Source organism: Lampetra planeri, chromosome 9, assembly GCF_965212315.1.
Source record: "Lampetra planeri chromosome 9, kcLamPlan1.2.h2, whole genome shotgun sequence".
NCBI lineage: Eukaryota > Metazoa > Chordata > Hyperoartia > Petromyzontiformes > Petromyzontidae > Lampetra > Lampetra planeri.
In genome coordinates this window covers 15,425,383-15,450,696 of record NC_136115.1, presented here as the reverse complement: position 1 = coordinate 15,450,696, position 25,314 = coordinate 15,425,383, and the positions used below count along the sequence as shown (strand labels likewise).

Here is a 25,314-nt window from a genome sequence, read left to right as displayed (position 1 = left end):
GCTACATGACCCAGCCAACGCAGCCTTGCCTGCCGGAGGAGCTCACCGATGGGATTTTGCCCAGATCTTTCAAGGATTTGTGAGCTCCTCACACAATCCAGCCTGGTTAAACCCAGGATGGATCGTAGGCAGGCCAGCCTAAATGTTTCCAACCGGCGAAGATGCTCCATTAGGGGGGTCCACGTTTCGCAAGCGTAGAGAAGGGAGGGAATGACCGTGGCCGAGAAGACCTGAAGCTTCGTGCGGAGCGACAGACCAGGTAGCTTCCACACAGCGTTATGCAACCAATGAAAAGATAATGCCGCTCGACTGATTCGGAGTGAGACCTCTGCTGATAAACTGGAGTCGGTCATAAGCACACTGCCCAGGTATGGGAAACTTCTCACTCTCTCCACAACTGCCCCATCACCGATTGGGATTTGTGGGGGTGGAGTGTCCGATGGTACAAAATACCCAGGCAGGTGCTTAGTTTTGGTGGGGCTAATGGTAAGGCCCCATCTCTTAGTGGCACGCTCCAGTCTCAGCAGTAGCGTCTCCAACTCCTCTTCTGAATGAGCAGCTATTACCAAATCATCGGCACACACACACGACAATCACACACGTACGTGGTCAAGCCAGATAGTACGCGTCGTCAGGAGCAGCGGAGTGTATCGCCGTGACGTCTCCTTCGTATTTGTGTAATACGTTGCATGGTCTGTTTTGGATGACCACAGACGTGCATCAGGAACTATGGAGATGATTGACACTAATAGTGAATACATTTCACTCGTTAGCAGAGCATAGGTTACCGGAACATGCACTGTGTCATTCCAGGTGCTGGTGACAGTTGCTTGGGGCATCTATTATTGGATTCAGGAAACGTCCGTTTACACGAATTAAATGAGTGCCAATAATATTGCATCAGTGGCAGTAACGTGAAGTAAATAACGGGCCGAATAGACGAGAGGCTCTTTAACATTGCGCAATTTTTGTTGGAAAACAAAATCCATGGCTGAAAGCCTCACGCAAGCGACACAGCCTCACGTCCCTCCCCAACCACCCACGTTTGTTGACACTCGCCGTGCGGAAACATTTGCACAGTCACAACAAAACGTTTCACTGAGCCACCAAGCTGCGTCGTCGTGCGAGCGCGCGCGCACGCCGAGGATGAGACATTGCACCGCATTGGCCCCTGCAAACACCGGTGCCAACGTAGAAGGTACCTGAGCCTGTCCCGTCGTGAGCACAGTGAACATGCACTGGCCCGTGTTGAAGGCGTGCCGCCAGTTGTGGTAGGCAATGTTCCTCCGGTAGTTCTTTCTGACACTGAGAATCCATCGGCAAGCGACCTGAAGGGAGGTTAAGATATTTTTTTGTTTGTTTTACGCGCTGGAAGTAAAAGTGGTTTACATGCACTCAACACGTGGGTGCCATTGCGCAGTTACATGTCGGCATTGTCTCTTTTCATATTATTGATGCACGTTCTCGCATTCAGACTCGTGAAATTAGCACGAGGCTCGCAGTGCAGTGTCCTTGCTTGATGACTCGTAAGTACGGAGCCAGTGGTAGCTGTGCCACTGAACATGATGCTCCCTGCCAAAAGTATAAGAGATCTTTCCCTTCGTTTACTTAGTCTGGGCATTGATAATAATCACGTGTTGAGTTCACAAGTTCCTTTGTGATATATGTTAAAATATCCACCATAAATGATAACGAAGCTGTCTCTGAAAGTACGTGCTGCTCCTATCAAAACAAACGAGTTTATGAAGAACAACATTGAAGATGGGATGTAAAGTGGATGTTGTCGCGGTGTAATGTTTAGCGCACTCGACTTGTAATCCAGAAGTTTCCTGTTCGACTCCATGTCTCGGCACGGCTGCTGACACAACGGCATAACTTTACTAAATTCTCCCCACCGCCTCTGTCCACCCAGCGGTATAAATGTCGATCGGCAGATCGCGCGCGCTGAGGTAGAGTGTGGGTAACTCCCACCACCAGGGGTCCGGGCAGTGTAACAGAGTAGGCCAAGATACCATCTGTTGCAGGGGTTCTCTAGAGCAGTGGTTCTCAACATTTTTCGACTCCTGTGACCTCCTAGTTGAATTTTGTATCCGACCCAACGTGGTTCTGAGAAAGGAACGTATAAATAATGCACATCGATATTTTAACCAACTGTCCAATTTGTCATGGCATCCTAACTAGCTAGTAACTGCAAGTGAAAAAAAAAATCATCAGACGCTCTGCACGCGTGACGTAATTTGTTCAAACTCGCCGGTAAATCTTGGAATCAGCGAGTTTAGAAAATTCTTCTGTATCGTGCTCGGTTACCATATTGATTTCAATGTTATCGTCGTTATTTTATATTGGCAAATCCATACATGATCATTCACCAATGACTCTCATGTATGATATAATTTCACAAATTTACAATTTGCCTCATGTACCTCCTGGGACATTGCCACGTACCCCCAGGGATCCGCGTACCCCCCGGTTGAGAACCACTGCTCAATGGCGTTCCCTCACCTGGCAGCCCTTTTTCCAGCAGTGGTGGGGAGCAAGCCATCGCAGGGCTGCCCCCTGACCTCTTCTATCCAGAAAATCCTGCGAAAACGAACGTGCGGCTTGCAAAACGCAGCAACGCCCACCTCATAAGGTATGGAGAACGTCTGCAGCAGCGAGAGGTCCAGGAGCATGCGCAGGGAGCCCACGGCAGTCAGCTCCTCCACCATACCAAAGTCACTGAAGGTGAAGTCCTGGAGGTTCAGCGACTGGGCTGAAGGCACCGACGTCGTCTGCGGGAATCAAGAGGAGAACAACTGACTTGCTGCTCCTGCACGGGAACAGTCAAAGCCACGGTGACTTCCTGCGCAAATAAGCACGGAGGCAGCACTCACTTCCTGTTTGCAGGCCCGAGACAGCACTAGACATTCCACATTCCTATGGTGACAAGTCCATCCACAGGATGCCCACTTAAACGTGAGGTGTTGGGACATTACGACTAAATTACCCTAAATGTGCCCATATCCCATCGGATCTTCGAAGCTAAACGGGGCTAAACCAGGATGGTACTTGAATGCGTGATCACCGTGCATAACAGGAGATATAGGTGGCGGCTACCAGGTGGGCAGCAGAAGGCAATGCAGCTAAATTATTGTATGTACAGCTCTGCTCCTGCATGTATTTGCTCTGCGTCTTCACCAGTCCGCGTTGATTAGCGTGTGGTGAATTCACCTCCCATGACCCATATGGCAGGCGGGAGGGTCTCATCCAGCAGTTGAGTTACTAAATGCTGGTAAATGTGCATGTGAGCTGCACGGCGATCTGGGTTCATTACCTGCAGCTTGGCACATTCGTCCTCGTGGGCTGTGGCATGGTATGACAGCACCTGGAGTCAAACACAGCACACACGTTACTGCTATGACTGCAGGATGCAATGACTGCTACGTATCATTAATACCGCTACCATTACAACTACTTTATTCTCATTATTAATAAGGTCGCTTACCCAGGAAAGGCCTCATCGAGTCTCAAGGCTTATTTATAGGAGGGTCCTGCCAGGTTTTGACAGTCGTGGGTCATCTTGCTGTTGTGTGTGATCCCAATTGAGAAATTTGCAGGGTAATTATTTCAGCTTCGGTATGTTTGGCCAATACCAGTTACATTGTCCGCTATTTTTGGCTATGCAGAACAGGAGAACATACACACTCCACACTCTCCCACACGCTCAAAGACAAATATCCCCCTATAGCCTAAACAGCCTGTTGGGGCAAGTGCTGTGAGTTAGCACCTATGAAGGTCGGAATGGCACACGAAGGAGTGGGTGGCCAGAACCATGCCCGACCGCCTTTGTCTCTTCCCAGTGGCGATGTTTACACACCGCACCAGGTACTCATTTGAGGCCGAATCCACCTAGGGGAAGCCCAGGACCGGTTCAGGTAATCGTCACTAGTGTTGACCATGCACAGGAATCGAACTCGGGTCACTGGGTTGGGAGTGCAATATTCGAACCCCTATACAACTGCTCCCAAACAACAACAGCCGCCATTCACCACTAAGTGGCGGTGACGTCACCACGGCGCTTGTGCCAGGCTATGTGCACGTTAAGGCCACGTGAAGTATCGACGGCCCATTGGCAGAAGGTTACGGGGTAGACCCAGGTGCCATGGGTCAACTGACTGAGATGACTGGCCGATGCACGATCTGTGCCCCCTACTGTGCCAACTTGCTGTGTTTTAGCCACCCGGCACTCCGCTCATAGTTGTGAGCATCGCTCCTCTGCCCTCCATTATTGCTGGAGGGCGACTGCCTCTAACTGCCCAGTAGCATCTTTCACGAGCCTCCACAGAGGCTGATCTTGACACCGCTGGTACCAATCATTGGCAAGTCCACTCAGCTCCACATCCTCTTGTACCACATAACTCCATCTCTTCTCTAGCCCGTGCCACGCCCGTTTAGTCCCCTCTATCCGGCTGAACAAAAGCTGTTTAGGCTGGACATGCGGGTTACATGACCTAGCCAACGCAGCCTTGCCTGCCTGAGGAGCTCACTGATAGGACTTTGTCCAGATCTTTCAAATATTTGTAAGCTCCTCACACAATCCAGCATGGTTAAATCCAAGATGGATCGTAGGCAGGCCAGCCTAAATATTTATAACTGGTGAAGATGTTCCATAAGGGGGGGTTCCACGTTTTGCAAGCGTAGATAAGGGAGGGTATTACCATGGCCGAGAAGACCTGAAGCTTCATGTGGAGCGACAGACCAGGTAGCTTCCACACAGCGTTACACAGCTCGACTGATTCGGAGTGAGACCTCTACTGTCAAACTGGAGCCAGTCATGATCACACTGCCCAGGTATGGAAAACTCTCCACTCTCTCCACAACTGCCCCATCGCCATTGGGAGTTGTGGGGGTGGAGTGTCTGATGGTACAAAATACCCAGGCAGGTGCTTAGTTTTGGTGGGGCTGATGGTAAGGCCCCACCCCTTAGTGGCACGCTCCAGGTTCAGCAGCAACACCTCCCACTCCTCCTCTGATTGAGCAGCAATCACCAGATCATCGGCATTCATAACATGGTTGACCAATAGGGAGCAATCCCTTGACCGCACCCGAGCATCGATCAGCCTCCCATTGTATTTTTACCAGATGAAAATTCCTCTGGTACAGCCATCGAAGGCTTCACGAACTACGTGGTCGAAATAGATGTTAAATAATGTGGGAGTCAGTGGACATCCCTGTCGCACCCCAAGGTAAACAGGGAATGACTCTGACTCCTGGTCACGTAGTTTTTTTCCGGGCCGACTCACCATCATAAAGGTCCTTAATGATTGTGAGCAGAGAGTCAGGGACTCCAAAATTACAAAGAACAACCCAGAGCCCAGGCCTACTGATGATATATAGGCCTTGACACACTCACTCGCACACATAAACTCACTCACACATTACGTCACACTCTGCAGAACAGAGGGAGAACAAACTCCACACAGAAAGGTGCTTGAGTCAGGAATAGAACCCAGGCCCTTCTTGCTGTGAGGCAAAAGTGTTGCCATTGCCCCACCCTGCCACCTAGCCACCCACATTCAGTTGCTTAGGCACCTAAAGCACAAACACTTCCCCAAGCTCCGAATGGCTTTGGCTGTTGATCATCATCCTTGTCATCAGCCATGGTCAATCCACAGCTGGGCTAATGGCCTCCCTAAACCTGGAGGAATGCCATGCAGAACAGGGCAAGAATACACAAACTCCACACACACAGAGGCGCCCTTGTCTGGAGTCGAAACCCACCTCCAGCGTCACGGTCTGCTTGGCCACGGCGCGCGCCACGGCCTCGTACATGCGAGTGTTACGAATGGCCATGCCGCAGAAGATGGCGAAGGCCTCCACGAACTGCTCGTCGTTGCGGTTGAAGGGGCGCACCTCGCCCGCGCCCTCCTCCAGCTTGTTCACCAGCTGGCACACGCCTGTGGGCGCACGCGGGGGAGCCAATGTTGAGAGTCCCGGCACAGGACGACGCCGCGAAACACCGCCGACCGTCCCCGTGTGTACAGTTGCGTCCGATACCGATATAAGTGGATGGTATAGATAGGCATACAGCTTAGGATTAAAGGAATATTTGAATAGTGATGTGCAAATGTGATTGTCAAAGACAAAGATGGTTTATCAGTAGTAGAATTGGGTTTAAGAGAAAACTGTTAATGAGTAACCGCACGTGTAAACCAGCCACATGGTTAATGGCGACTCGGAAGAATTGCTGCATGTGACACGTGCTGGTGCATTTTACAGAGTGACGGTGCTGTTCTTCACAAGATTAATATTAATCACAATAAATGTGCTTGCCCTCGATTTGGAGCACCTGCCCACGTCCTTCATTTCGAGTGTGCAACATAAGTGCATAGCTCCAGTGGCTTCCTAATCTCAGAAGGAAGAGCGTTCTGAAAGTGCGCGATGCGGTGACCGTCTTTGTTCGATGGAAAGCCAAAAGCTGCTGCGAGCATGACTGGATTTCGCATGACTGTTTATGCTCCTTGATGAGATATGGCAGGGGCGAGTCTATCCATAGGACAATCCCACAGTTGAGTTCCACACAAAGTGCTACCAATTTTATTGACCCTATACTGGGATGGACTGAGTGAACCCCCCAACCGGGATCTGAACTCGCCACCTTCCGACTGCGAGCCACACACTCGACCGCTGAGCCACCTGGCCGGATCTCATATATTCTGTCAGTGTTTCTATAATATCCCCTATAGAGTGTGTTTTCATAACACGAATTGGATCAAACGCGATGACTGTATCAGGGAACACATTTTTTCATAACGCGGATGCAAATTGGATATAACGTGATCAAGTGAACATAACTACGTCACGCGAGTAGGAACGAGTGGTCGTGCGGCTGCTTCGGTATAGCACCATCACACAAGGTGGAATGCTGCTGGATGCTTATATGCGTACGCATGTCACGTGTTATCGCGGACTGCACTTGACCCTGTATTATATATTTGTTACAACGCGATGTTTCTTCAGGAACGCAACTCCCGCGCTACAGGAGAACAGACTGTACGTTGTAAAGTACATTTGTGTGAAACTATTTCTTGTATGGTTTCAAATACACTCGCATGTGTGCACACAGCATTTGCAAGGGCAAACGTGTGCTCATTCGTGGCCATGTGAACTCACCAATGACTTCGTTCTTTTTCCGGTTTTGTATCGGAGCACAAAGTAGACTCTTCGTCCTGTAATTACCCCTCTCCTCAACCTTGAACACAGCAAACAACGTGGACATCCATGACCGGCAACCGAAAGGAAGAGAATCCTCCCCATCTGCGTTAGGGATCAGGGAAACCGGCTGTACTCACGGGGAGGTTGAACCGGTTGTCGCGATGCACATCGGCAATGTTGAGGAGAGTGAGCATCTTCATCACAAACTCGGCGTAGATAAAACTCACCGGGTGACTCCGACTTTCACTGCAAGGAAGGCAGAGGCAGGGAGAAGTGACGAACCGATGAGCACAACGTGATAGGAACGCATTCAATCAAGCGTCGTGCAATATCGTCCACTCTCAACACGCAAGTCATGTCAGAAACAAGTCCAGGTTTTGGACGATTTTTGACCCCCCCCCCTCCCCTTCGTCACACGGCGTCACAAAAAGTCAGACCCCCCCCTCAAATATGACGTCACAAAGCTCTTCTCCCCCCCCCCCCCAAATTAAACATGTTTCAAATCGCTTTTAACTATTGTCATTGTAGTGCGTATTTAATGTGGCGCTGCACTCTGATGTTGCAGGAGAAAACATTTATTAAAAAGTCTATTTCATCAAGTAGAACGTGTTGTCTAAATATATTTAAAGTTGCGCATTTTGATGTGACGTCACATTTCTCACCCCCCCCCCCCCCTCGTCACACATCGTCACATATGTCTGACCCCCCCCCCCCCCAGGTGCGTGATGTCATTTATGGACGGCCCCAGGGCTTAAAGTCTCACCGGAACGCTGCAAGGCTGACTTGGCACAAGGCACCACTGCTAAGTAACAAGATATGCTTCATCATAATAACAATCCTTCATTATTGTACCATAAATTAACATCATCCTATGAACAAGTTTGTAACAAAAATGTAATGCTGCGACATCGCCGTTGTGTTGGATGTGTGGGGGTGCGCTAGAATAATTTGTGGAGCAGCAGCAGCAGCAGCGTTCCGGCCAGGCCGAGCTGCAATTAGTCACCGAGTACCGATTTGTGTTACAACGCAAACTGTACCTTTGAGAGGTGTTTTCTGCGACACCGGGCACCTCGAGGCTCTTGTGAAATACCCTGGAAAAGATCTGCACCCATCATGAACACCGACGTTCTTCTTGGAGACTCATTCTGCTGCCTGTCTGTTGCGAGTTCGTTTCGACCATTGCCACCACCCAGAACACTTTTGAAACAAAACGGGGGCACGAGGCTATCACGAAGGCACTGAATTTGCCAGACGAGTCCAGTCTGCCAGTAGGGAGCTATGTTGCTACAGCAGACTCTCGATTATCCACGTGCGGTTGATCCAAGCAGGAGATTTTTGTTTGTTGATGGTTTTAATACGGACAAGATGTGTGCAGCGCCAGAGCGCCCCTCCCTCACTAAACCTCACTGGCCAGTGCGTGATAAATTATCTGTTTTTATGGTCGTATTTTTTTTATTTAAACATTTCGCCCAGATAATCCCGAATGCTGGGACATCTCAATTGCAAGGGTGTCCGGGGCATCGAGTGACACATACACAGCAGGCAAGTAATGATACGCGACTTTTTTTTTTAATCTACAACTATACTAATTATTTGGTGGAAGCAAGAACAGCCTCCAACTCTTATCATCCACTCTGTCTCTCCACTGCGCTCTCTATTCATGCACTGTGAAGGCCCATTACCAGAAACATCGCCCATTATATAATGCCGCAATGTTGACATATGTGCTGAGTTTGTTGTTGTTGACAACTTATACAGTATACAAGTACAGTATACAATGGAAATTGCCAAACCAATGTAGTAGGACTTGGATAGGCTTTTCTGGGTAAATCAGTCATTGGTATTGTTCGTAAATGTATAGTTTGGTCAAATAACCCCTAACAATTGCACAAACTTGGGTGAGGCTTTCATCCAGCAGTGCATTGGCACAAGAGCCACAAGCGTGTATGGGTCGTATGGGGCCCTGGCGTGGGCGTGCGGGGGGACCTTACGTTGGGCGAGTCCTTGTCGGCGATGAACACGGCGCAGCGCTGGCAGGGCATGAACGAGAGGATGATGTCGATGATCCTGCCCACAAGCTCCTCCAGGGAGCTCTGCTCCTCGCACACAAGACTCGCCAGCTCCAGCAGCACCTGGGCGGAGGGGCGGGGCCCGGCACGTTCGGGCGAGCGCAACGATTCTATTACGTGAGATGGCAACGCCGCTATACGATGAAAGTGTGAAGGCCTTCCCAAAACCGTGTCGGTCACGGGGGGTGTTTGACCATACTTCACCACGGGTTGGTGGCGGGGGCGGAGGGCACGGGGGGAATGGTTCACGTTGGCAACAGTCGGGAAGCGACATCGGATCGTCGGGTTCGTGGCTCAGTGCAATAACCACCGCACAACTGCTCAACCCCGTGATTTAAAAAAAGTGCCTTCAAATATGTACGTAGCAAGATGTATGTATATCAGAATATATCCACAGTGGCAGCAGTTGAATATATACTTCCCCTTCGCACATATTAATTCACTGAAATATTACCGTCATACACTCAAGTGCGAATGATGCAGTTGCCTGGAAAAATTATAATAATAACAATACGAGTGATTCAGAGAAATACAACATACGCTTTAATGACAAAATTTGGCATTTTCCCCCAAACTATGCATATTCAGTAATTGTTTTAAAGGTATTAAGTACAAACAAAGGATACATTTAGAATTATAAGGTTATATGACTGTCAAAGATTGTCTTACCTTCACCTGTGCCATGTTGCACGCTATCACCCGCACTCGCTGCGCTACAGAGCTTCTGCCCAGGTGCTGTAACAAACTGGCCAGCTATAGTGGCGGACTCCACTCTAGACAAAGACCCCTCAAACAAACGGTGCAGAGGCAAACAGAAAACGAACTCCCTTTCTAAACGACCTGGTAACTAGGTAATGAATGGGTGGGTGGCGTTATATTGCAGCAGCACGATGCTCATGTTTCACAGACAATACAGGCCTGCCCACAATTGTTTACACACACGTGCACACATACATTCAAACGATACAAAGCTTTGTATTGGGTGGCCTTTTTGAAAATGTTAAATCAACTGAAAATGGTGTGTTAAGTGCATGCACCGAACACGTGGTGCAGCCCATTTTCCACGCCAAAAAACAAACTGACACCGCCACCGCCACCACGGGCGACCACGCTGGACTGCGCCCCACGCACTGGCATCCAGTGCTGTGACCATCAACTGTGCAAACCATGCGGCTCCAGCAGGGCCCATCAGCTCCAACGACCGAGGCGCTCGCATACGAAGGAGGGGGGAGACGTTGCACCAGGGCCCATGCCGACCATGCTACACCACTACTGGCACCGTGGAAAACCACAACACCTTGGCCAGGAATCTCCAAGTTATTATTCATTATAATTGTGCTTGACAGTTAGGCTTCACTGGGTTCAAAGACGCTTTTGCCAGGAGGGTCCTGCCAAGCCTTCGAAGTAGGGGACTATGTCGCTGCTGTGAGTAATCCCAATTTAGCAACTTGCAGGTAATGTTTTGGCCAATGCCACTTCCATTTTATAGTTTTAATCCCTGAAAGCCCGGAGAGCTCACTTGGTTCCGTCGATTCTCGAGCAGCGAGTCCTCGTACAGCTGTGCATTGTGCAACACGATTCCGCAGAACGCCAAGTAAGCCCCGAACTCCTGGGCGAGGCGACATCGAACGGGAGAGAGAGAGAGAAACGCTGGATGAGCCACCACGGTCACCCGCACACAGCGGGAGTCGGTGTGGAGCCGCTTCAGTGAATTAAAAAGTCGGCGTTCATGTACACCAACAGTCGTGAAGCTAGTGGTGGAAATTCTACAGTACTATGACAAGGACCAATCGTCCATAGGACATATAATGAAGTAGTGCAGCCTTCCCAGGACGTATTCATTTTACTGACCCCAGAGGGACAATTAAGTTAATCGATCTGGCAAGGATTTACATTCATGCCCTCCTAGTCATGCTGTCCTACCAACTGAGTTTCTCATTTGGAAAGTCAAACATGTTGAATGATGTTAAACGTGTAACTGGCATATGCCTGCAGGAATAACTAAATCGTTGTTGAAACATTGGCATAAAACCTCAAATCACTTATGCCGAGATGTTTAACCATAAGAATATCGGTTTCATTTTGGTAAAAGTGTAAATGTGCATTTCAAGTATCGATACTGTGGTGTTGCTGAAATGCATTACAACCAATGCAAATGTAAATGTGGTCACTGCGCTCTGCCACAGAGAGTCACAACGCTGAGGGCTCTCATGAAATTGTCTTTTCCGAGACTAAGGTGCTCTGCAAGCCTCCTGGCTATCATCAAAGGTTTGTACACGAGGCCATCCAAATATACAAACACAGACATAATTTCAACCGTGATGATGGGTACAAACTTAGTCATCATTGGAAAGATGTTATTAACCATGAAAAAAAGATTTAACTACACATATTTGGAGCATTCCTACATAACAATAGGCTCAGTCAACCATTCTACACAACAAAAACTAATTTCCTGGCAGCGATTTAAGCCGCACCACCTCTACATAATAATAGGCTCAGTCAACCATTCTACACAACAAAGACTCATTTCCTGGCAGTGATTTCAGCCGCATCATCTCTACATAACAAAAACGCTCAGTCCCTTTTACACGCACCTTTACATCATCCGCACCTAGTTTACACAACAAAGGCTCATTCTTAACAGCGTGCTTCAGCCGCACCGAACCTCACAAAAATAATATTCAGGGCCTACCTTGGCTCCTCCCACCCTCAACCAGTATATATACAAATACTGTTTCTTGGAATTTATCTCACTTGATACAGCTATCGTGCTGTGACGGTTCCACCTGAAGACGGAAGCTTGTGTTGCCTCCGAAACGTCGTGATTTTTATTTTATTTTTTATTTAACTTTTATTAATTTTAATTTTTTTACCTACGTGACTTTACCGAAAAACCTAAGAATATGAGAGTCATGAGGTTCACTCCACGTGTCATGCGCTCAGTCTTACCCTTTCATCCTTTTCAGTGAACTTCCCTTCGTTATTCCCCTTCTTGTTTATTGCTTGAGCAACCCCAACAATCTGTTTCACAAACACAGCAGCACCGGGTGTCCAAGAAGACAATGTACATATATAATTATTTTAATATATGCATAGAAAAAATTATATCCTTGGGAAGTCTACTGACGTGGGACAACGACGGCACGAAAGACATAAGGACGAGGATCGCAAAGGCAAAAGGGAGTAATGGTAGGAATAAATAACATCTGGAGAAGGAAGCAAATCAGCTGCAAGATCAAAATGCACATCTTAAGAACATGCATGTTTCGTACAGCGTTGTATGCCTACAAGACTTGCACACTAAGAAAGACTGACAGAGATAAGATATTGATACTAGAAATGTATTGCTAGAGGAGGATACTGCATCTAAACTGGACCCTAAGAGTGACCAACGTCGAAGAAGACCTGATGATGCAGGAAGTGATGATGAGACGGAAACTGACACTATTTGGACACATACGTAGGATGGACAACAATAGGAAAATTAAAAGTGTGTTCTTCGGAAAGATGGAAGGAACCAGAAAGAGAGGAAGACCTAACAGAGAATGGCTTTACGACGACATCAGAGATTGGTGCCAGAGAGATGCGGCACTACTGGAACATACTGGCACAAGACAGTGAGGAAAGTGGAAACAAATGACGAAATGTGCAGTGGCCACTTACGGGCGATCTGCTAATGGATCGTGATGATGCACAGAAAAAAATGCATTCGTTCAAAATGGCAAAATCGCCACGTAAGTGAGAGTGCTCTCTTACCTCCCCTTTATTGTCTTTAATCGGCAAACACAGCACGCTCTGCGTCTTGTAGCCAGTCATTAGATCGACTTCCACATTAAACCGAGGGTCCTAAACGTGGAGAGGATAAGCAGCGCATTGATCGGCATTCCTCCGTGCTCTCTGACGGATGCTTTACCGGTACGGCTACTTACACCGCAACGATTCCCAGGGCACCCCTTCGTGAGTTGCGTTTAAAGTCACACATCTTGCATGCCACATTGCCCATAATGCATCTTCTGAAGGCTTCTGCTCAATTTTACTGTTGATCCTTGCCCAGTTTTAAAATTTAGAACAAGGTGCAAGTGAATGAGCATATTTGATTTAACTCTGTTATAAACTGTTTATATTTTACCAGGTAAGGCCCACTGAGCTATGCACCTCTTTTTCAGAAGCGACCTGGCCACAAATGATACCTCAACAAAGTGGCTTATCATGTAGACATTTATAGCAACCAAACACTCTCAATGCATGTTTCTAAATGTGGAGGTAAGAACCGGAGGACCCAGAGAAAAATCCACGCGACCACAGGGGGAACATCAAAACTCCAAATATACAGGTGTCAGGGCCGGGATCGAACCCACGATCTCCTGTAAACCAGGCGAGGTAGTTAACATCTCGCCACTGTGGCGCACCTCGGTACAGAGCAGACAGCACTGTCTCTCTAGACCGGAATTCGCAGCTTTCCACAACCTAGTCTAATGCTACACATGGACATGAACGGCACTTTGTCAATACACTTCTGGACGGGGGCCTCTCCGCACTGTGTGGATCGTGGGATCTATTTGATCGTACCTCACTATTTTGGTCAGCGTAGGTTGGCGAAAGTGGGGAGCATAGACGTGGAAGCACAGAAGTACAGTGCAACAATTGATTTTGCTGCACTGCTCTCTGCTGCCCACCATATAGCTTCAAGTCCTATAACACCTGTCATACATGGTGGTCGCACATCACAACAAGAGTTGTATTTAAATTTAGATTTCATCATTATTGTACCAGCGCTTTGGTCATCTTGCACACTGCGCTGTATAGACATACATTTTTTTATTGGTCCATGTACTAACCTGCTTAGCTTAGCCGATGACAAAGTCACCCAGAATGTATCTGATCCCATCAACTCTTCGCGTGATACTATAGCCAAAGAATTGGCACCAAGCAAGGCAGACAGAATTCCCCCCCCCCTTCTCGGTCTGCCCAGCAGGGGCACGAGCGAGATGTCACCCAAGCCCTGGCAATGTACCAAGCTGTTACTAAAACTATAAAAACTAAACAAATTTTTATTTTACCCAGTAGGGCCCACTGAGCTCTTTCCCAGAAGCAACCTGGCCACAAGCAATAATAGTACAACAAAGTGGCTTATCATGTGGAAATTTAAAGCAGCCAAATACTCTAAACGCATGTTTCTATATGTGGAGGGAAAAACCGGAGGACCCGGAGAAAAATCCACGTGACCACAGGGAGAGAGACATGGAAACTCCAAATATACTGGCGTCGGGGTCGGGATCGAACCCATGACCTCCTGCATACCAGGCGAGGTAGTTAACATCTCACCACTGCCCCCCTGTTGTGTGGGCTATCACGACAGCAATTCACCGCTCAGGAGGAGTGTGAACTTGGGTTGGGCCAAAGGTGACATTTGGCGGTGCAGGGCCCAGCCACCGCTCCCCCACCCCCCGCCCCCGGCGCCGTGCCAGGACCGCTCGCACCTGGTAGGCGTTGGGGATGTTGACGCCGTTGCCCGTAGCGGCCACGTATCCCACGATGCCCTTGCCCCAGGCGAGCCGCAGCCAGCTGGTGCGGGCCTGCTCGGGCGTAGAGCCGAGCGACACGTCGAAGAGGGTGCTCACGAGACAGCGCTCCTGGGAGCTGTCCTCGCGCACGATGAACAGCGAGCAGCGGTCGGCCGTCAGCACCTGGGATGGCGCAACGCGTCGGCACGAACATAACAATGCTGTATTTTTCGTAACTTTTTAATTGAAAAACCTATTTTGCTGTCTGCTGCTGGCTCTGCTCAGCAACCATGATAACAAATAGCTTTGGCCAGACTGGAAGCAGATTTTTTTTTGGATGCTAAAGAACTAATCTCTTTGTCAATGGTCTCCCCGTGATTATAATTGCAATGCGGGTCAATGTAGATCAGTTAAGGGAGGCCCAGGACCGGTTCAGATGTCACTCGCCACTGATGTCAGCTGTGGCTGGGTATGAAACTCGGGTCACACAGCCCAGAGTGCAAAGATGATATAAATTGTGTTTGCCAAAGCTGACCAAATGTGTGCATGTTCACCACAAGTACTGTGTGTGTGTGGATAATGCAGACTTTATTCCCTGCAAAAGGTTTCTATTTGGTGTTTGAACATCTTAACACCTCCTGTTTTATTGACAGAAAGGGTAAAACCTATTCTTATTTTTCATACAATGATATAAATTGGCTTGGAGTTTTGATGACAATAATTTATAAAATTATCAAAACTGTTCCCAGTAATTCTGCAAATCCAGTTGTAGTTTAACACGTAGGCTTTCGCGACCAAAATCATCCATAATACAGATTTCTGGGTTAGATTGCGTAGTTTGAGATGTTGAATACATCTACCCAACGGAATTAAGTGCAAAATAACTAAAAACATTGTAACCTCCACTGCTTCATCTCTTTCCCCCTCTAAACTCGGGTGGCTTCTCCAGATGCTGCGGGGACCTGGTTGACGTGCAGCAGGATGCGGTGGCACAGAGTCACGACGTCCAGGCGGCAGGCAATGTCCTTGACCAGCTCGAGGAAGCGCTCCCTCTCGCCCGAGACGGAGCGCGCCGAGCCGGTGCCGTGCGCGCTCACGGTGGTCACCATGGCGACGGCGGCAGTGGCCATGACGCAGCCCGACGCGGCCCTCCCGGGAATGTCCGAGGCCTCCACGTGCGGCTGGGGGGACGACCACGATCTGCAGGTAGCGAGCGCAGGATGAACTAGATCCTCTGGGTGCTGCTGCTGCATACATCACCATAATAACCACCTTCACAGTGCTACCATCACCAATGTCACCAACGTCACCATAATCACCACCAAGATACTTAACTATATATGTCTCATGCAGATGCATTTAATATTCGACAAAAAAAAACTATATATTTAGATCAAACAGTTATACATTCAATATTTCCCGAAGCTGGGCGACCCTGGGGACCGCACCACAGCCGGGCGATTTGGGGGACCGCACCTCGGGGCAGCAGCCTCCGTGCCCAGGACGAACGTGAGCGAGCCATCGCTTGGGTCCTCCATGAGCAGCGGCCGCAGCGGTCGGTCGAACTCGGAGGCCGAGATCTTGCGCGGAGGGGACTGCCTGCACTCGTCCACCGCGCGCCCGGCCCCGGTGGCCCCCGCGTGGCCCAAGGAGCCGCCCCCCACTCCACGGGACGAGGAGGTCCGGTCGGCGCTCACCACGGGTCGCACACGCTCTTCAAACCACACGTTGATCATCTCTCTGCACGGGTGACATCATCCATCACCGAGTTTATACAAAGCGTCTCGCCCAACTGTCGTCTCCAAATGACAAATGACGTTTGTTCATCAGCACCACTTTAGTTTGGCAAAATATGTGTTTGTTTGGCTACCCTGCTGAATGTGCTGGGTGGGTGCGCGGGACAGCGTGCACGTGTGTGTGTGCGCATTGACAGGGGGCAGCCGTAGTGTGGCGGTTAGCGCGCCGCGCTACGAACCCGGCAACCCGAGATTGTGCTCGTAGGCAGCGGTTAGCGCAGCGGTTAGCGGGCTGCACTTAGAATCTGGCGACCGTGGTTTGATTCCCGCTCACGGCCAACATCAGTGACGATGATCTGAACCGGTTCTGAGCCTCCCCTAGGTCGACTCAGCCTTAAATGTGTACCTGGTTCGGTGTGTAAACATCGCCACTAGGGACGACAAAGGCGATCGGGCGTGGTCACCCACCCCCTCGTGTGCCCTTCTGGCCTTCATAGGTGCTCACTAACAGCACGTACCCCAACAGTCTGTTGAGGCTATACGGGGGATATTTGTCTTTGCAGTGGCGTAGCCTGGCTGGCATGCGCCCTGGTACTGGGAATGACATGGGGGTTCCTGTGCAATTACAGAACATCACAAAACAATTAACATTTCAGAAAAGTCAACATATTCGTCAAGAACACTATGGCCTTAAGATGAATAATATAAAATTGGGCAGCGTTTTGAGCAATGCCCTTATTCATAGAACATGAACACATCAACACGTGCTATGAATAACTGTGAATAACCCAACCAATATATCCTCTTAAAATTATCAATTGTAATCTGAATGACTACATTAATCCCCCCCCCCTGGTCTTCGCACCTGACAGTGATGACATCACCTCCACTCTTCTATTTATGACCATGAAGAGGAAGACTTCTTCACAACCCAGGCTAATCGCCTGATGAGGCTGCATGAAATCCCCCACGAAACTTCACAGTGCTCGAAGTAGTAACTAATTAGCACGTTTTGTTTAGGTGACAAACCTTACTAATTTCCGCGATCTGACCCAAAAACAACCTCTATTATGCACATGAACATGTCAGTGCAATCACATTGTTCATTTAGGAGTGTGAATGCTGTCATTGGACGTTGATTCACCCAGCCCACTCACTCACATACCAACACACACCCAAACCAACACGACCCACACACCAACCCACACACCAACCCACACACCAACCCACACGATCCACACCCCAACCCACACACCAACCAACCCACACATGCCGACCCGACAGGACCCACACACCAACCCACACACCAACCCACACACCAACCCACACGACCCACACACCGACCAACCCACACACACCGACCCGACAGGACCCGCGTCAGCCTCAGCAGCCTGCACCACCACGGCCGTCCGCCTGGCGGCGCTCCTGACACGAGCACGGAGGTCTCCAGACGCCGCTGCGGAGCAGGGGCGCGTATGGGGGCTTCGCTGGGCGCGTGTCCGATTTTTGATCATTCGCGGAACTCGTGCGCGATTCTCTCCCGGTACGCTTGTCACAAGATTCCCACCGGAGCAAGCTGCATGCTTCAAAACACCGCGTGCATAATACGCTCCAGTCTAGGAGTGAAACTAAAAAGAGCGCACGCTCCGCTCGTCCCACGACTTCATGCGGCGTGTAAATAAATGTTCGTACCCCGCGCGTTGTCCGGCGCGGTTCGCTTGAATTTGGTCGCATTCATTGTCGACCGTTCCGCACCAGGGTAAACCAATTTAGGCCACAAAGACTCTACCGTTAATTTAATACACTCCTGCGAGTGTTCGGAAGCTGTCCGTGCTTCTTTTGTTTACGATCAAGATCGATTTAAATCACAGCGCATTCCTTCCTCCCTGCATAACAGATTACAGCGCGCGTGCCAAACACACACATCACAGCTGATTAAAGAGCCCGGCTACAAACATTCTTCGTTGTCATTGCATAACTTATAGGGTGCTCGCAAACAACACGCTTGTTCCGATTTTTTTTCACGAGTAGAAACTTTTGTTTCAAGATCGTTGTCCGAAACGTCAATCTTTGTGTCAATATGCGGATTTATACGTCTCTTTACACGAGATGTACGCTGTTAGCGAGCACCTATTAAGGCGCGCGTGACTGACGGGTCGAGCGGCCAGCAACTCCGATACCTCCCCCTCTCCGCCTGTGCTGATATTGACAGATTCATAGCAGGCATCATTTCAGGCTCAGTCGACCTTGGGGAGGCTCGGGATCGATTCAGATATCACTCGACACTGAGGTTGACCAATAGGGATCCATCCCTTGACCGCACTCGGGCATCGATCAGCCTCCAAATATATCTGTACCAGATAGAAATGTCTCTTGTACAGCCATGGAAAGCTTCTCGAACTACGTGTTCAAAAATATGTTAAATAATATGGGAGCCAGAGGATATTCCTGTTGCACCCCAACGTGAACACGGACTTCCAGCCACGCAAATTTACCTGGGCCTGCCTACCATCATGAAGGTCCGTAATGATTATGAGCATAGAGTCAGTGACCCCAAAAGCAGGAAAAACAACCCAGAGCCCTGGCCTACTGATGATATGAAATGCCTTAACCAGGTCAATAAACCGAAGAGGTAGGTCCCATTGAAATCCCCTCCACCTCTGCTGCAGCAGACAGAAAATATAGCATCTGTGCAGGTCCGCCACGGTCTGAAACCGCATTGAGTCAAGCCTCTCCTCAGCGTGCCTGGCAAAGCAATGTTAAATAAAGAATCCTGGCACACCGAGAAAGGAGATGTCCTGGTAGTTGTTACAATCACTACGGTCGCCTTTCTTAAAAAGGGGGAGCACCAGGGCATCGTTCCAATCCTGCGGAACCTGTCTTGTGGTCGAGACATTGGTGATGATGTTATACAGGGCAGTCTGCATACAGACACCATCCTCCCTCAGCAGTTCGTTGGGAGATTATCTGTGCTCAGTGCTTTTCGTGGCCTCAGGTTCTGAAGCGCCCGTATTAACTTCCTCAAAAGATGGCACCTCGACCAGCAATTCACAGGGGGTGGATACTTCTTCCAATATTCGAGGCACGGTAGCCTCAGCAGAGATGTCCACACCTTACCCCATGGCATTACTTCACAGAGATGCTCTGTAAACAAGTAGACCTGTTCCTGGAGGTCGGATATCGGGTCACCGTTCTTTCCCCTAAGGACGGTGATAGGAGTGGTGCTGCAAGTATTTTTTTCATGGAATTAAAAGGTATATGTGATTGCACATATACAAAGATAAAGACTCCCTGTATAGTCTAAACAAACTGTTGGAGAAGTGCTGTTAGCAAGCAGCGCCTATAAAGGCCGTTATGGCATACTAGGGGGCGGGTGGTCAGCACCACTCCTGACCGCCTTTGTATCCCAAGTGGCGATGTTTACACACCCCACCAGGTACTAATTTGAGGCTGAGTCGACCTAGGTGAGAGGCCCAGGACCGGTTCAGATAATTTTCGCTGGTGTTGGCCGTGAGCGAGAATTAAGCTCGGGTGGCCGGCTTCGTAGGGAAGCACGCTCATCCCTACACTACGGCACCACACACACAAGTTGACATGTTCTCACACACACACCAGCTCCCACCCGTGCACACCGAGGATGTACAGAGAGCTCTTTAGTACAATGTGCCGCAACGGAGGCGAACATTTACCTGGAGAGCCCACGCCACCAGAGGCCATCTCGTCATGCTCGCCTACACGTCTCTTGACTTGCTCTGATCCCTGCGTGCGTCCACTATCGCATCAGCCCCCACTCCCCCCCGTGCACTGATTTCCAGAGACTCTTCACTGGACGCGAACGTCACGGCGCAATGTAGCGCCATCGTCTCTCTTGGTCTCATTGGTCACATCCAGAAGGCGTTGTCTCGTTCGTGCCCGGTGATGCCTAGCATCCCCACGTCCGTCCCCACCATCCCAACCGATGCCACGGTCAGGCAAACTCAGTGGGGTTGGGAAAGACGCGTCGCTAGGAGGGGAAGATGGTCGAGAAAAATAACGCACGAGCAGCCAAGGAATGGAAATGCGTCTGCGAGCGAGATCGCCAGTCGAGGAGATAGAGCGATGACATCGGTTCAGGTGCAGGGTGGATTCCTGCATCGTGAGAGGTGTCGGCTGCTTGGGGAGGCCTTCATCCAACGGTGGATTGAACATGTCTGATGATAATAGTCTCTCTTTAATTCCGCCAGGTACTTCAGTGGCCCAAGGCTAACTCGAGTCCACGTCTTATGCCCATGTGATCACTGTTGTAGTCAGGGGCCGTCCATAAATGACGTCACGCGATTTTGGACGATTTTTTTACCCCCCCCCCCTCGTCACACGGCGTCACAAAAAGTCAGACCCCCCCCCCTCAAATATGACGTCACAAAGCTCTGCCCCCCCCCAAACCATATTTCCATTCTAAAAATAAAACATGCTTCAAATCGCTTTAAATTATTGTCATTGTAGTGCGTATTTAATGTGGCGCTGCACTCTGATGTTGTAGGAGAAAACATTTATTAAAACGTCTATTTAATGAAGTAGAACGTGTTGTCTACATTTATTTCAAGTTGCGCATTTTGATGTGACGTCACATTCCTCAAACCCCCCCCCTCGTCACACATCGTCACAAATTTCTGACCACCCCCCCCCCCCCCAGGTGCGTGACGTCATTTATGGACGGCCCCTTGCTCGAAGTGGAACGTGCCCACCATTCTATCGGCTTTAGCGTCACACTCTTCGGATGCCAATTCATTGCTTCACTGATGACCCGGCGAAGCCCTCATCCGTATTTTTATAGGCGTTAAGAAGACGGCTTACAGACATTGAGAACATTACGCTGATCTCAATCTTCAGGCCGCAATTTAGAGGAGCCCAAATGAAAAACGTTGACTTAAAAAAAAAAATTCACATTTAGTCGACTCTATGTGTACGGTATGTGTGTGTATATTTATACCAAATGTCAAATGTCTAACCCTTGTCGAAAATAAACGGAATCAGTGTTACTCGATTACGATTGTCTATTTGTGATGGACTTCAATGACGAATGCATCCTAACCCTCGATGCGAATCAGAACATCTTGTAACAACATTACCCCCTGCTGATCTCTATGAAGCTGCGTGTCGAGCCTTGTTTGTCGACTGAATTTAGAGCGTCAAGACTTAATTCGACCTGAGACCTTTAAGACCATCTTGTCACATGTGCCGGAGACACGGGGTTACACTTCTTCCACGCACAGTATTTCCACACGTCATGTCAGTCATATCTCTCTCTCTCTCCAACGTCAAATCGCGGTGACGGTAACGTCCACCGAACTGCACGACGTAGACCGAGCGCCGTTAGCTCCGTGTAAGTGCAGTAATGAGCCTTAATTGCTCGGGGGTCATAAAGGTCTCGCAAATATGCTGAGCCTCTACAATCGTTGGCGGACAAAGAGTGGGAGGGGCACGCTGAGCCACGGCACGGCCACGCCACCCGCTTCTAACGAAGGGTTTGCCAACAAGCCGCGTTGTCTTTTGATTGACAGGTACAAGGCAGATTTAATGTCAACAACAACACAAGCTGGTGAATTTCCATCGTTATTTCGACGTACTTGAGAATGTATAAACCCGATGTGGATTGTTATGCGATCGTTGCTCGTAGAGTGTGCACCCTGCGAGGCTGTGAAGTGCAGGCCGTGCATCGCCACCTCCATACATCGGGGAATGGAAATGAGTGTACGCGTCTCATTGGCCTTTGATGTTTGAATCAGGGAATTTTGTTCTCAGCCAGGACAAACCCTAAAACGTCCTCCCCCGGGACTTAGCATGCCACACCCGTCTCGCTTCCTTAATTTGTCCTCGGAGAACTTTAGGAGGACTGTATAGGCTCCAACAATAGTGCAGGATGATCATACATGGGCGCCGTGTACTCTAGTGGTAGTGCCTTACGGCGATAAGCCAAACTCCGAGCCAGCATAGCAGCGCTCCGGAAAAAAATATCGAGTGAGAAATGAAGACTTGGTTGTAATGTACAGATATAATTGCATACATATACAATACCGGCAGACCGTATGAACCTTATAGGACGTGGCCATCTGCTCGTTCGTCCCTCCGGACGTGAAAGGCAGCCAGCTCGCCAGCCAGCAAAACTTGTTCTCTCTCCCTAAAACAGTTACGATGTCACCCTGGTGTTGCATCCACCTAAGCCGTCGTTTTTGTAGGAACATGAGATATGATCTGCAGCGACCCAGGCTGCGAGCAAGCAGCACGCAAGGGTGATGTACATGAATGCGTCTGCAGCTATATAAGGTCAGCAGCCCGGTCCTCATTAATGACCACACGCACACTACACGCACGCAGCCACTACTTCCCAAGTCACGCTCGCAGACCCATGGCAATGCCTACACAGTGTCCGCACGTGGGCTATGTATATACGCCGAAGTATTTAAGGGCGAGCTTTTTGCACGCAAAAAAATTCCTCTAATTGTTAAGGGTGTAGACGTGCCAGATGACGTGGGGGAGCGGTTGCGCAGTGGTCCGCGCACTGCGCTATGAAATCGGCAACCTCAGTTCGATTCCCGGCCGCGGCTGCTAACATCAGTGGCGAGTGACATTTCAAGCGGTCCTGCGCCCTCCCCGCCGCCCCTTCACCAAGCCGCACTGACCAGCGTGGTGAAGTATGGCCAAATCATCCGCAAGACTGATGGAGCGTGGGGAAGGCCTTAATCCAACAGTGCATTGACTAAGGGATGAACTGTACATTACACATTCAATTCGATGACTCATTGATAGGATACTCATTTAAAATACGGCTTTATAATTAGTCGTAAAAAATGCATTCAACAAGCATTAAGGGAGTGTATTCGTATTGCTGAAAAGGGGTGATCAACCGAAACGTTCGCTTCCTATACACGTTCCAAATACAAGAAGTTCAACATACATACGTGCATACATACAAGACAGTGATGATGATGGCTGTGAGATTGTGCTCGTGGGGAGCGGTAGTGCAGCGGTTAGCGCATCTGTTAGCGGGCTGCACAACGAACGTGGCGACCGAGGTTTGATTACCGCTCACGGCCAACACCAGTGACGATTATCTGAACCGGTCACGGGCCTCCCCTAGGTCGACTCAGCCTCAAATTAGTAACTGGTGATGTGTATAACCATCGCCATTGGGGAGACAAAGGCGGTCGGGCATGGTGCTGGCCACCCACCCACCCCCTCGTGTACCGTGCTTGACTTCATAGGTGCTCGCTAACAACACTTGCCCCAACAGTCCGTCCAGGCTACATGGGGGATCTGTGTCTTTGTGTCTACAATCATCACGGATGTACTGCAACATGGGCAACGCAACCGTGCAACGAGCGTGGTAGAAAAAGCGAAGCCAGCCGCGCTCACCGTTACGCAGATTCCGCGAAGCACTCATCAAACACACCGCGCCTTCGTCTTCACGCAACCGCCGGTGGTGGTAGGCAGGGGGTGGGGGGTCACAGAACCCTGACCGCCTCGAGAGCACGTGGCGCATCGCCCTAGGCAGCGGGTGCGTGCTGAGCGGCTCCAGTGGAAGCCCCGTGGCTCCCTCTGGCCCCGCTCGCCTTATGCAGTTAGCTTGCGACGGGCGACTACGGCTCCTGCTGCTGCTACTGATAGCGGCGAATTGCGAACCGTGGGGAAGATGCGGGGCTGCCTCCCCTCTCCTCTCGCCCTGAGCTGAAAGTGCCCTCTTCCGGAATCCACCATCATCGACTCGCACGGGCGTATCTGTGAGCGCAGGACGGGACTCTTGATTTCACCCCCCCCCCCCCTCATGATTACACACACAGAAAACCCGCGTGTTCCATCCATGCCAGAAACCATACCCTATACCTCGACTCACTGTAACGCCGCTTTCTTCCCCGGTGGCGAACACAACTAGCGCCCGTATGGTTTCGCACGAGCATTGTTTACAAAGTTCCTGAGAGCAGCAACTTGTGTTATTACCATATATGCAGTGCGAGCGAGGAGCGATACGAACACGGGCGCGGTGCGCCGGCGTTCATGCCGTTTTGAGCGCTCCGCTAGGAAGAAGGATAATTTCCCGAAACGTCGCTTAGTGTACTTTTCTTTTCGGAGGCAGCGTTATTCAATTGTTGTTGTGTGTGCCCGGGCACCACTGCCAACGCAGTACCACAAGCAGCTCTCTCTAATTTGCGAAGCCGAACGAGGTTCGGAACGTTTCGAGTGAGCCTGCACACTCACCTGGTTGCCTTCCTGGCGAAGTAAGACTTGGCAAAGTCCGGGTTGTCATCCAGCCAAGCCTCGACCGCGCGTGGATGGGGTGGACATGCGGCTGGCTCCAGATGAGGGGGAGCTGGATCCGGAGCGGGATCGCGGGGAGAGCCGGGCCGCTGTCCCGGCTCGGACCCCGAGTGTCCCGCGCCGGGGACTTGGCAGCGTGGGGACAGCGCGGGGCGCTCGGCTCGGCTCCAGGGGCGAGGGGCGGAACGAGCGCCAGCGCGCTCCGCCCCCGAGTCCGCGACCACGACCCTTGCACATCCCTCATCCTGCTCCTGCTGTTGCTCCTGACACTCTACGGCGTCTGCCGCAACGTCCCTCTGCCGAGACGCTGCTGCTGCTGCTCGTGACGTTTCCGGTAGGAGTGTTGCTGTTGGTGGCAGTGCCCTCGATGGTGATGATGGTGATGATGGGAACGGTGAAACCAACGACGAATCCATGTGTCGATGCTTCTGGCTGTTGGCTTGCTGCTGCTTCTGTATTTGTCGCTGCTCGTAAAACAAACAAAATTGGACGGAAATCACGGGAGGTGTGTGGCAG

The 25,314-nt window shown here is 50.1% G+C and overlaps 1 protein-coding gene across 4 annotated transcripts in view; it reads right to left on the bottom strand.

Annotated features, from left to right (window-relative positions):
* Window positions 1-25,314, bottom strand: part of PDE5A (phosphodiesterase 5A) — a 45,480-nt gene extending 20,166 nt beyond the window's left edge. For 2 of the 4 annotated variants that reach the window (XM_078597753.1, XM_078597754.1), the window contains exons 1-15: window positions 24,739-24,869; window positions 16,247-16,510; window positions 15,733-15,970; window positions 14,747-14,953; window positions 13,023-13,112; window positions 12,216-12,287; window positions 10,783-10,872; window positions 9,186-9,326; window positions 8,232-8,296; window positions 7,332-7,440; window positions 7,153-7,231; window positions 5,761-5,936; window positions 3,314-3,364; window positions 2,625-2,771; window positions 1,203-1,328 (exon numbers count right to left, since the gene is read on the bottom strand). In XM_078597753.1, coding sequence (XP_078453879.1) covers window positions 1,203-1,328; window positions 2,625-2,771; window positions 3,314-3,364; window positions 5,761-5,936; window positions 7,153-7,231; window positions 7,332-7,440; window positions 8,232-8,296; window positions 9,186-9,326; window positions 10,783-10,872; window positions 12,216-12,287; window positions 13,023-13,112; window positions 14,747-14,953; window positions 15,733-15,970; window positions 16,247-16,506 — 1,851 coding nt within the window. In that variant the 5' untranslated portion in view covers window positions 16,507-16,510; window positions 24,739-24,869. Of the gene's footprint in view, window positions 1-1,202; window positions 1,329-2,624; window positions 2,772-3,313; window positions 3,365-5,760; window positions 5,937-7,152; window positions 7,232-7,331; window positions 7,441-8,231; window positions 8,297-9,185; window positions 9,327-10,782; window positions 10,873-12,215; window positions 12,288-13,022; window positions 13,113-14,746; window positions 14,954-15,732; window positions 15,971-16,246; window positions 16,537-24,738 lie in introns of those variants that run through there. The other 2 variants (XM_078597751.1, XM_078597752.1) reach the window with 2 other exon arrangements.